Here is a 12,721-nt window from a genome sequence, read left to right on the forward strand (position 1 = left end):
GCGGCTGCTCCAGGTGCTGATCTCCGTCTCTCATCACTGGCCAGCCTATCGTGACTCATACGCCCGCCACGCGGCACATCTTCGGGATCCTAAAGAGCAAGGAGGTCGGAGAACTGGATCCTGGACAGACCACCGCCCGGTTTCACCTGGTAATTTATGCACAATTAATTGAGATATCTTTTATACTTGATGTGTTGCAAAATTAATGCCTAATTTATGTAATTAGTCAATTAACTCTAATTCCAGCATATGTTCCCAATGCCCAGAAGGTGTTCTGTTTCCCAGGTACTTATTTTGATGTCACGAAACGCAGCTAATTAATTTTACATGCATATTAATTTGGGATCTCTTTAACAGTTCCCTTTGTGCAAGTAATTTTAATATTTGTCTTTCTAACCTTTTGGGGGAGAGTGAAGGAGATGTGGTGGGTGTGAACAGCCTATGGACGCTAATTTGGCTAACTTGGATGGTGCCTGACGGGTGACCCCTATCGTGGGGCAGTGCTCTGGAAGAGGATGCAGGTGGCCTGGTGGGGTGCTTAGATGCTGTGCTCAGCAGACCCTTAGGGGGCGTTGCTGTAACCTATCCTAGAGTGCGCCAAGGGGAAACTGCAAACCTTAGGGCACCGAGTCGAAAGCGTCTGGGAGCTCTGGCCAACGCTCCCCCAGCACTTCCTGAGTCTCTAAACAAATTGCTCCTCGCCCCCAGTCACCTCCATTCCCGGACAAGTTAGAGAATGTGTGTGTGTGTGTGTGTGTGTGTGTGTGTGTGTCCTGAAAGACGACTCAGATTTCCAGGCCAGTCCGGGGAGGCAGAAAGCGAGTGGGCTGCTGCTCTGGGGTCGCAACCAGACACCCTGAGGTTTCCATGTGCGGCGAGCTGGTATGCCAGAGCTCCCCAAAGCTTCGGGGTGGAGGGAGAAGGTACCGTATATACGCTGCGCGAGTCGCCGTCCATCCTCCCTGGAAACAAGGCTCAAGCAGAGCGAAAGTTTACTTTCCAAGTTATTGGGTGGTACATTAAAACTTTTATCCTTTTTGGACAAATTAATGAGCAATTTAATTAATAAAATCAGAGAGTAGTGTAAGTGCTATGATAATGAAGTTAAATGAGCGCACAGTAAAATATTCACTAATCCAGCGCATTGCCAAATACCCCCTTAATTCTGCTTAACACTAAAAGGGTTTTGAGCACCATAATGAGATTCCTCTGTCTGCTAATTAATTGACACGCTCCTGAATATTCATATGAGCTAGCACCAATACGCTCCTAATTGCACCGTGGAATAGATCTCAGAGGAAAGTAAATCGCCATAGACTTAATTAAAATAATGTATTCCAGATCCAGGACAGGGAAAGATGAGACATTTGCCTTCGAGCACGCTAAGAAAGTGGCACCTGGTTGGTGGAGGGGAGCGATATCAAACGTCAGCTCCCAGCCTGAAACAAGTGGTGTGGGACGCTCAGGGAGGGCGTTTAGCTTCAGAAAGCAATCTCGGTGCTGGGTCCAAACCCCGCGGCTTAGGAAACGGTGGCTCCTAAATGCGCCCGTGCTCCTGCTGCTTTCGGAGAGGTAACCCTACCGGATCAAGTGGCAGATGAGGAAATCTAGGACCCCAGCCTGGCGCTCTGCGCCCTCTTTCCTCCCCGCGGTCTCTGGGTTAGTCCGAAATGATGTCTACTGAGGGACGTTAGGAAACGTCGTCGGTTGGAAAATCCCCAAGGAAACTTTTTCTAGGGAATGTGGAAGCTGCATCAGCTCCAGCTCTTCCAGCCCAAGTTGCGATCTGAAAGAGGTCGCTAGTGCTTCTCTCGGGAGCAGGGCGAAAGACAGCTCAGAGGAGGATGACTGGATTCCAGGATGGTCCTGTTCTCTCTCCAGGGTTCCACTCATTCAGGAAGCAGGGCAGTGCCTGAAACCGCGCGTCTGTTTCTGAGCATTCTCCCTTTTCTTGGCGAGTCCAACGCGGGTGCGCCTTTCAACTGAGCTTACTTGGGTGGGTAGGAGGACTGCCTGATTGCGGACCCTATATCTGGGCTCCACCGCAGAGCCTTTTTTTTTTTTTTTTTTTTTTTTGCCAGCGCCATGAACGTAAAATAAACTCCCATTCCTTGTAAAGACTGTCCTCCCCCACCCCTTCTTTTTGGAAAAAAAAAAAAAATCACCACAGGTTAAAACTAAAAAGAGTTTATTTGAAGGCATACAAATGCATATTTATTATACACATGTAGGCATTAACAATGTAAATTACACCGCCAGCAGTTGCTGGTTGTTTATTCATTAGATCTTTAGAAAATCTACATTGCCTCCAGACAGCGCCATGATAATGTGAAATACACAAGCAGTTTACATAACCAACTTCTATGCGAAGCTTCCCGCTCCGCCACTCGGAGTCATCAACAGGTCGCGGGCAGGCGGACTGGGAAAAGACCTAAGTTGCTAACAATTACCTAAGATCTAGGGAATTTATGAGGCCTATGGCTCTCTCTGTCCTTTTGGCGAGGACTCTAAGACGTGGAGAAAGATGTATGGTTCCTCTGTTTTACCCCATTTGTGTGTAGCACTATTTTTTTTTTTTTTTTTTTTTTTTGCGATTAAAGAAAATCGGTGAAAAGAGGTTAGAGAGATGAAAAGAAAATACTGATATTTTCCTCCAAGCTCTGAATATTCCGGACTGTGGGTTAAAAACTGAACCCAAACTGCTTTCAAGAGTGGACTGAGAGGTGAGGGTTCTTTACTGCAGGCGCGGGAAGAGAGACTACTTGGGTTAAGGGAAGTGATCACTTAGCCCCATCAAATTGCTATGACTGCTACAAACAAATGGTTATTACTCACTCAAAAAAAAAAAAATCACCTGCTAGATCAGCCTTCTTGAAACCGTTAAATACTCTGTGGTTCTAAATTTACCTAAAAGTTGGAGAAGAGGAGGGATTTTAATGGCAACACAGAATTAATAGCTATTTTAAACACATATTTTCATATAAAATATATATTTCCAAAATTCTTTCCCAATAAAAATATTAAATAAAAATAAATGCAGGGTGAGTGTGTAGGGGGAATTTGCTTACTAGAGCCACTCCTGTTGGGGTATTGAACGACGTCAGCCACAATTGTAGATATCAAAGTCTCCTAAAACTTGCACCGATCCTACGAAATGTCTGTTAATGACTTATACGACTCATCCCATCCACCTACCGTGGCCTATAGCCAAACTGCTGAAATGTGTTGGTGATGTGGTGCGGGACCGGGGGTGAAGTATTTGGGCTTTTTGTTTCCTGCTCTTTCTCTTCTTTGCTTTTTTCTTTTTCTTTCTTTCTTTTTTTTTCTTTCTCTCTTCTGGTTAGGCCGTCTCGATATAGTAGGAAATTATTAGGAAATGCCCTGAAAATCCCAGATTGGCTGCGTACCTCCTCGGGAACTGAAACGAGAGAGCGCACACACGCAAGAGAGACACATAGATAGACAGACACCGGGAGACTATCGAACAAACCGAGTCAGTCGGGAGGGGAATTGAAAAAGGAACTGCAGCAGGCACGTACAGGGCATGTGTCTATTTCTGAGGCGTGGATAAACCCTCGGGCCCATCTGGTTTCCTAACTGCGATCCACCGACAGTCAGCAAACAGCCCCAGCGCTGCTTAAGCGCGCAAAACAGACTTGGTGTAGAAACGGAGAGGCCAGAGCGCGCCACGGGAGTTCGCATCTCCACGCAGGGACCCGCGGAGCTGAGCTCCAGTCCCAGGTGAGCCTGGAAAGAGCGGAAGACTCGGTGGAGCTGCGAGCCTCGAAAGGCTCCGCAGGGCCCGCCGACCCCGCCAAGCCCCGCCCCCAGCCATTCTTAGCTGGGGGAGGCCAGTAAGGATCAGCCGCTTTCTTTCTTTTCTCTCCCTCTTTTTCAAGCCCGCTTTGTGGGTGGCAAGCTCAGCAGGGGATGCATGGACACAAAAAAAACACAAAGCCCGAAGAAAGAAAGAGGGAGAGAGAAAGAGAGAAAGAGAGGAGAGAGAGGAGTCATCAAATAGTTTTAACCTTCCCAGGAACACAGCGAGTTATTACATGTGAAGGCTGTTGTGGTCTTCAGCGAAACCTGCTTCTGCCATTAAGAAAACACATACTGCACACGTCCACCCCGGTAAGCTCTCCTCCCCGGTCAGCCTGAACAAACAAAGCAGAAAGCAGAGTTTTAAGGCTGAAGACCTACAGGTTATCCGGATTCAAAACAAATTAAAGCAGGGGGATGCACCTAAAATAAAAATATTATGAATGCACAAATGTTCTTCAATTCAAAAGTCTTTAGTCCCCCTCCCAAACATATTTTATTCAAATTTATGAGTAAGGCACATTTTTAACCTACTGTCCAGGATTATTTTAATATCCTATTGTGATCAATAGTTTTTCCTGATAATATATTCAAAGAAGGCTGAAACCATTTTCCTACTTACTGGAAGTTTGAAACAGTTTCTGAAGCTAAAAATCTACTTTTGCCAAATAACATTCTGAGTGGATCCTGAGACACACATACTGATTTTTAAAATTTTGAGCAAACAAATAATTCCTCACAAAAAAAAATTGATATGAAAAGTAAAGGGTGATTTTTTTCCCCTTCCCTTAAAAAAAAAAAAAAAAAAAGAGCCTTTGCTCCACCCTGCTATTAAACAAAACACAATACCTTTTTCTGGGTGGTACTGCACAGAAGTTGATTCAGTTTTGACAATGTTGTTTAGCTATCATTTGCTATTTTGAATGAATGGGAGCAATCCCCCCTTTTACAACATTTGTTTCCTATTATGGAGAGGTGCAGCAGTTGAGGGCAGACATGTGAAAGTGGCTGTTTGATTCTCTTTTTCATCCCCCTGACCCTGCTTTTGTCCCTCCTCACCCTGGGAATGTCACGCCTCGCTACTTCACTTTGAGATGCTCAAGAAAGTGGCTTTGTTATTCCCTTTTAGACATACACGAAATTGTTCTCATTCCCCCTGCTGTAAAAGATACTTCACATCGGGACTCGGTTCACAAGTGCAATGCAATTTGGCTTAGTCCAACCTTTGTTCTGCTTGTACAAATGAGCGAACAGTGCACACATTATACAGTTGATCTACTGCTGTCTTAACCCCAGAGTTAGGGGCTGGGAGAAAAGCAAGTTAATCCCTTCAATACCAAGGTAGCTTTAGCAATATTTCCTCCAATAAAAATAATAGATTCGAATTGCTGCTTCTATTTCACATAATGCAAAGCAAAACTTACGGAGAGGGTTTAGCAATGACCACAACAAAAATTCGACCGCCAACCTTTTGCAAACACTTTTTAGACAAATACACTTGTGGGCTTGGTAATGCTCAATTTAAAACTATGCAACTGTTTGTGCAAAAGAAGGGTTTGATTTGGAAACTGAGATCTTAAAGCTATAAAGTCTCAGAACAAGTCACAGTAAAGCAAACACCAAATGGTATTTAGCAAATCGATTCCAAAGAGAGGGCATTGTGCTGAGAAGGGAAAGAGTTGTTTTCACAGGCACTGAAATTGCCTGCTCACTATGAAAGAGGGTTGGCACTTGTTAGGGATGGGGACCAAGCAGGACTAGCACCTAATTCTGGCTACTGTTTGTTTTATGCTTGAAATGGAAGGAAAACTGGGCCTTCCAGCAGCTACTTGGGACAGCTTCTTAAAATGTGCAGGGTGTAGCCAATCCCTTTCCCCTACCCCAAGCAAAACAGACTCAAGTCCAGGTGCCCCAACCATAGCCAAAGACTTTATCCACTTCTGGGTAAGTTCTCCTGTGAGGACTGAGGAAGGAACACCTCTGAAATCAAGTTCCACAATTTGGATGGTAGTCAGTTGAGCAGCAGGTAGAAACTCTTGCCTTTCTTAAAACCCAGCAAGACTAAACTGGGAGGGGGGGGGGACTGATTTTAGGCAATAATCTACTCATCAAAAGTCTCTTTTGAAACTTCCTGTCCTGAGTTAAGGTCCAATGCCACGTAGCCCAGTGAACAACTCATGAAATAGATGGCTCCAACATTCCAGGGCAGACATTCTTTTCTGTTAGTTGGTTATAGTGCTCCTTGGGCAGCAAGGCCTTGGGGCGCTGGCAGGGGTGAGTAGGTAAGGAGTTCTTTCACTGCCGGTTGGCGGTTGGCACCAGAGCGGAAAGTGTGTCCCCTCCCCCGCCTTTCTCCCTTGGGCGGTTTGATTTCCAGCCAGACTCCGTAAGAGTGGCCAGGCGGAGGCTCCAAATTCCCACAAGAATCGTGGGAGAGTCATGGCGGATAGTTTTCTCCCGACACGCGCCCAGCCAAGTGCCAGGCTCTGGGGCGCGAGAACCCGCGGGTGCTTGCTGTCCGGTGTCCTCCGAGCGGGGGAACCCGCTGAGCCCGCGAGTCCCCTTTGCTCCCGAGATCCAGAACGGTAAAAGCCAGGCAGTGCAGAGGAGGGGCGGGGGGAGGGGGAGACGGGGGAGGCTCACGGATTCCGAGGACAAACAACCTCCAAGACACTCAGGACGGCAATTTTTTTTAATTGACCGCTGACAGGCTGAGGGAGTTTGTTTTACTACTGAATACCCCGGGAACAAAATCCTTTTGAAAGGAAAGCTAAGTCGTTTCACGCCACCAAAGTGCAGATTTGGTGAAGAATGACTGATGGGACAAAGCGGCGCGGTGCGTTAGCGCTGGTTCCCAGAGGGAGAGAAGCACTTGGGCAAATGCGGGAGGCGGCCTGGAAGGGTGGGGCGGGGCAGAGGAGACCCGCAAGGCCCTAAAACCCCCAAAACCACCGCGCGCCAGTCCTCAGCCCTCTCTCCCCAGCACATTTCACTGCCAGTTTGGTAGAAAAGATGACAAAAGAGGAGATAAGTGAAGCGAAGAGAAGTGAAGGACGGGGATACAGTAAGAGGATGAGGGAGGGAGAGACTGAGACTGGAGGAGCAAGGGGAGGGGGCCCTGGGGAAGAAAGGAGGGGCCAAAGCAAGGCTTAGCAGCAACGCTCCAGGCAGCCCGGAGTTCACTTTCCAACTGGGGACGGCGGGTATTGTTTTTGGCGCCTAGGAAACCTTCGGAAGCTGCTGGGTACTTTCCCTCCACCTCCTGTCGGTGTTTGGTAAATATTAACAAACCGGGCGCGTTATATTCTGGAGTGTGGATGGAGGGGCTGGCAGGGGCTAAGGACGGTTTTCCTCCCCGGAGCCCCCGCCCCCAAACCTAGCCCCACCCTTCGCGCATACACACACCTGCTTGACAACAGAAGGAATCAAAATCAATATTGTATTTGTCACCCCTCTGTCTCCTTTTTACTCCCTCGGCAGCCCGGGTGCCACTGAAGCGAATTGTGGATTTATGGAGGGAAATTAGCATAAATTATTACGAAATCTGTAGCCGTGTGTGGTCCAGCTTGTGGGAAAAGAGGCTATTGCGAACTCTCCAAGCAGAAAGGTGGTCGATGGTGGGCTCTGCGGAGGCGATGAATGGCTATTGCACGAAAGAGATTTCCATTTGGTTTGCACATGGGTATAATTGACTTATGTGTATTTTATACAGTTTTCCCAACAACTCCCTAAGCCTCCGGGTCGGATGTGACCCCCCCACCCCCCAGCTTCTGTTTGCCTTGGGTTCTGCACAATAGACTCTGATGCACTTTTCAAGATTTCTGGAAAGTGCTCTTTCCCTCCTCCTCTTTATAATACCAGTCTTAAAATGCTATAAATAGCATGCAAATCCTCCCTCCATCCCCTGGGCTTTGTAGACCTCCAGCAGGAAGGGACATAAAACTTTGTAGCAAAGCACACATTTTAAATGCGAATCTCACAAATTCTCTCTCCCTTTGCAAGGCAAACTTGTTCTATAAGGTTCGATTTACTTAATTAACCCTGGGTATGGGCAATGTGCCTCAACTCCTATTGCTATTGTAGCCAAACTTTGAAGATTCCTCAGATGTGAATTCCTACTTGTATCATGACATGTTCCGATCTTGGTGGTGACAACTTTCCCGGGGAGATGGACAAAGATTTATTCCAACTTGTTTTTTTTTCCCCAACTCAAACGTTTCCACTCTTACAATTTAGTTAATCTTCTGTTTACTTTGAGCAATGATTTCGACAGCCATACAATGGTCCTTTGCCAAGCAACAAAATGCTGATTGTTAAAATAAGGAACACTGCTCTCTCCCGGTTCTCTATCCTCAACATGCACCCATAAGAATTAGAAAATAATCTTCCTGGCTGTCTCTGGGAGGGCCAAAATCATTTTCTCCTATGCTCACTATCTCCAATCAGCTACCCTGAACATTTTATTTTGTGTTTACATTTCAATTAATGTTTAAATTAAAAACATGTTTAAATTTCAATTCTGGTACAGGTTTGCTAGAAGGATCCTAAACAATCCTCGGGGCCTTCCATGATGGTATTTTTTCACCCCAAGGGTACTTCTGCCTTGTTTACAGGAACTCTAGTTTTGTACCTGGAAGCAAGCTGTAGGCTGAAGCAAGACACGGACCAGCAACTTTCCATTTTAGGTAACACAAGCTTCTCTACTATCCCCACTCTGTCCCTTAGGCTTCCCACCTCTTTGGACGCCCAAGCTCCTCCAGCACCAGGACCCTGAGGGCTGTGCCAAAAACAAACAAACAAGCAAATCCAAACCTTAAAACCACACCTCATTTGGAGCTGAAGCATGTGCAGCTCAGGTGAGTAGGACTGCCTTCAGTCCAAGCTCGGCAGAGGTTCCATCCAAGTCCAACTGGTTTAATCTTCAGAGATGGGCAATACATTTATCTGTCAGCTTGAGCATACCCCCAGAGGCAAGTCAATGCCCCCCACCTCCACCTCCTAGCACCCACCTCCTTCTCCTAGTTATTTTTTCCGAATTAAGAAGGTGTCATTATTCTTTTCTTCAAGCACTTCTGTTAATATTGAAAAACGTGCGCTTGCATCTCAAGCAAGGCAGCTCAGACGCGAGAGCCATTTCAATATTAATGAAATTGTTTAATCTCCTAAATTCGTCGTGTTTAAGTTACGTTTTGGTGAGTTATTGACCACCCCAGAAAACTGTGGTTAATGAAGTTGGGTGTGTGTGCATGTGCGCCCACGCTGAAAGATCTTTTTTTATACTAACCTCAAACAACTCCACTAACAATGCTCTAATATCACTTAAAGTGTTGAAACTTTGCACCCAGAACCCCACACCACCACCTCCTGGGGAGGGGGGAAAACCCTTTCACATTTCTGGTGTTTGAAGATGACTCTGTAGGCTGTGGGGATTGTATTTTAAGCAACACTGAAAAATGATTCTTTTTTTTAACCATAAAGGTTGGAGGGTGTGCAGAAATGAGTGGGAACTCCCAGAGTCTACTTATAGACTGCATGCATGCATGCAGGCAGACCAACTCACTATATATTTCATAGCAATTTGATGATGATGATGACAATGACAATGATGATAATGATAATAATGATTCATTTAACCCTCCCAAGGCAAATCCAAACCAAAAGAAGTCTGCTACCCACACTAGGCAGTGACCTGAGGCACAGCCTCCTAATACACACAACAGTCTCTCTCTCTCTCTCTCACACACACACACACACACACACACACACACACACACACACACACACACACACGGAAAACTTGCTGGTTCTTTGCAAGTCTTAGAAAGTACTGTTGATTTAATAGGACTGCAAGTAGCTTTGCTGGGCTTTCTAAACCCTCAATTATTCCTATGTTAATTTTCAAAAAGTGTGTGTGTGTGTGTGTGTGTGTGTGTGTTGGGGGAGTTCCAGATGTAAAATGTAAACTTACAAACTTCCAAGAAACCCTGTAGTTCCTCTGGTGATAAAGTGTATCAAACAAATTTGGGCCCTCCCCAGGTCCACACACTGTGAATACTCCCCTGACCCAAATGCCTCTGAGCCTCTCTCCTGTGTCCAACCAAATTGCTGGAAGACTTTTAAAGCAAAGACCTTGTCTCTTTGCCCAGATATATCATCTGTTTAAAAACAAAATTGATCAATGCCTTTAGATTCATAGATTCAAAATGGGCTCTTATGCGGGGCTGTCCGATTACATTTTGCATTTTAAACCCCACCACTTTCTAAAAGCTACACACCCAACTGTGCAGAACTGAAGCAGCAGCTTAGGAAGGTCAAATCAAACTTCGACCTGCCTCTTGAAGGACTGGGGGGGTATGTTTTCATTATAATAACCCACGCAACCTACCCCGGGTGCCCAGCGAAGGAAAAAGGTCGACTTAGAGCAAAGCCATGCCTGAAGTTAGCTAACAATACAAACCCCATACAATGCAGAGGAAATAGAATACCCCAGCCAAGCAATTTCCATGTCAAACATCATCTGCGCCGCAGCTCCATCTGTGAACGTGAGTGGTCGCCTGGCTCCCTGCTCCGCGGCCGCTGCCTCTTCATACCTTCACACCGCGCACACCGCCAGCGCGTCCGGCTCCCCGCCAGTGGCCGCGGCTCTTCCCCCTCTCCCAGTCCTGAGCTGGAAGTGATTTCTATTGGCCAAGGTGTCCATGTAAATAGGTGTGAAAGAAACCAGGGCTGGTCAGGCTCTCCCGTCTCGCCCAGTCCCCTCCCTCTGCAGCCCCCGCTCCCCCTCCTCTTCCTCCTCCTCCCAAGGCGATTGTCATATGATAGCTAAGAAGTGGCACATTAATGAAGCGCCGCTACAGGGGTCTTTTCTGCTCCTGTCACCGCTTAAAACTATCAGATGGTTCGAGGGAGGACATGGAGGCAGCCACCTAGTTCAGCGGAGCCGCAGAGCCCACAGCAGCGCCCTCCGGAGCCCCGAGGACGCCCCTGCCCACGTCGGCGCCCAGACTCGGCAACCGAGCTCGGTCGCCCGCAGGAAGCACGGCCCGGAGCGCCGCGGACACGGCGGCGCGGGGTGCTGCAGGGCTGAGCCCAAGAGCCCAGGTTCGAGTAGAGTTCAACCCAAATCAGGTTGCTGCGCTTGGGCTGCGTGCGGGAGCGACGCTGCGACAAGCGGCGCAATTCCGGATGCGGACGCGCAACTTGAAGCAACTTTAAGGTGAGCAGCTCTCCGTTGCATCCCTGATCCTGCCTTTACTCCAGATCCCACTTACTTTCTTGCTACCCTCTCGCCACTTGGCGGCTTCCCCTTCCGCGGTCTCCGGTTGGGTCCAGTTCGGTGCGCTGTCCTGGCCCTAGGTCCTACTTACTTTCCTGCTACCCTCGCATCACTAGCCGGCTTCCCCTCCTGCGACCCCTGGCCAGGTCCAGCCGAGTGCGCAAAGTTGCTAGTGAAAAAGTGCGATCGCAGGCGGATCCAGGGGTGCAGCCTCTTCCCGCCTCCCCGAAGCCTGTTACTCGGCCTGGGACCTCGCGGAACCTGTGCATTCCAAGCTACTCCTCCCCTCCATTTCCTTCCCTTTCCCCAGATCCGAGTAGTCCGTCGGCCCGCGCGGACCCAGACCAAGAAGAGGGCGAACGAGAAGATGCCTCGGCCAGGTCGCAACACGTACAGCGACCAGAAACCGCCCTACTCCTACATCTCCCTGACCGCCATGGCCATTCAGAGCTCGCCAGAGAAGATGCTACCGCTGAGCGAGATCTACAAGTTCATCATGGACCGCTTCCCCTACTACCGGGAGAACACGCAGCGCTGGCAGAACAGCCTGCGCCACAACCTTTCCTTCAACGACTGCTTCATTAAGATCCCTCGGCGGCCGGATCAACCTGGCAAAGGCAGCTTCTGGGCCCTGCACCCTAGCTGCGGGGACATGTTTGAGAATGGCAGCTTTCTGCGGCGCCGCAAGCGCTTCAAAGTGCTCAAGTCCGACCACCTGGCGCCCAGCAAGCCGGCCGACGCGGCTCAGTACCTGCAGCAGCAGGCCAAGCTGCGGCTCAGCGCGCTCGCTGCCTCCGGCACACACCTGCCGCAGATGCCCGCTGCCGCTTACAACCTGGGCGGCGTGGCGCAGCCCTCAGGCTTCAAGCACCCCTTCGCCATCGAGAACATCATCGCGCGGGAATACAAGATGCCTGGGGGACTAGCCTTCTCCGCCATGCAGCCGGTGCCCGCTGCCTACCCGCTCCCCAACCAGTTGACTACCATGGGCAGCTCTCTGGGCACTGGCTGGCCACACGTGTACGGCTCTGCGGGTATGATCGACTCCACAACCCCCATCTCCATGACGAGTGGCGACTACAGCGCCTACGGAGTGCCTCTGAAGCCGCTGTGCCACGCAGCGGGCCAGACGCTGCCGGCCATCCCCGTGCCCATCAAACCCACGCCGGCCGCGGTGCCTGCGCTGCCCGCCCTGCCTGCGCCCATCCCCACATTGCTGTCGAACTCTCCGCCCTCGCTCAGCCCCACTTCCTCGCAAACAGCCACCAGCCAAAGTAGCCCCGCCACCCCTAGCGAAACGCTTACCAGCCCGGCCTCCGCCTTGCATTCCGTGGCGGTTCACTGACCCGCGGAAGCCGGCATCCACTTCGTTCCCCTCCCCATCAACTCACACCTTCCCCAGCTCCCAGTCCTGCCCTCTCCGACCTAGGACCGCTATCCTATCTGGTCCATTTCACCTTGGCCAACCCTCTCTCTCTCTCTTTCTCTTTCCCAAGAGAACTTTGTTTTGGACCAGGGAGACAAAACACAAACTTGCGGGAAGGCGCGTGGGAGTCGTCTTCGCCCCTACACCAGGGGAAAGCAGAGACTTCCTGAGCCAAGCCGCTCCCTCCAAGGCCCCCCCAT

General features: G+C 49.2%; 1 protein-coding gene across 1 annotated transcript; it reads left to right on the top strand.

Annotated features, from left to right (window-relative positions):
- Positions 1 to 11,462: 11,462 nt before the first annotated feature.
- Positions 11,463 to 12,440, top strand: Foxb1 (forkhead box B1). Its single transcript, XM_076848610.1, has one exon. The coding sequence runs from the start codon at positions 11,463 to 11,465 to the stop codon at positions 12,438 to 12,440; it is 978 nt and encodes a 325-aa protein (XP_076704725.1).
- The last annotated feature ends 281 nt before the right edge of the window (positions 12,441 to 12,721 follow it).

The sequence above is a fragment of the Callospermophilus lateralis genome, chromosome 3, assembly GCF_048772815.1.
Source record: "Callospermophilus lateralis isolate mCalLat2 chromosome 3, mCalLat2.hap1, whole genome shotgun sequence".
Classification (NCBI taxonomy): Eukaryota; Metazoa; Chordata; class Mammalia; order Rodentia; family Sciuridae; genus Callospermophilus; species Callospermophilus lateralis.

Bases quoted from the DNA above. Each gene is read 5' to 3' on its own strand.
- Foxb1 (XM_076848610.1), top strand. From the start codon at position 11,463: ATGCCTCGGCCAGGTCGCAACACGTACAGCGACCAGAAACCGCCCTAC.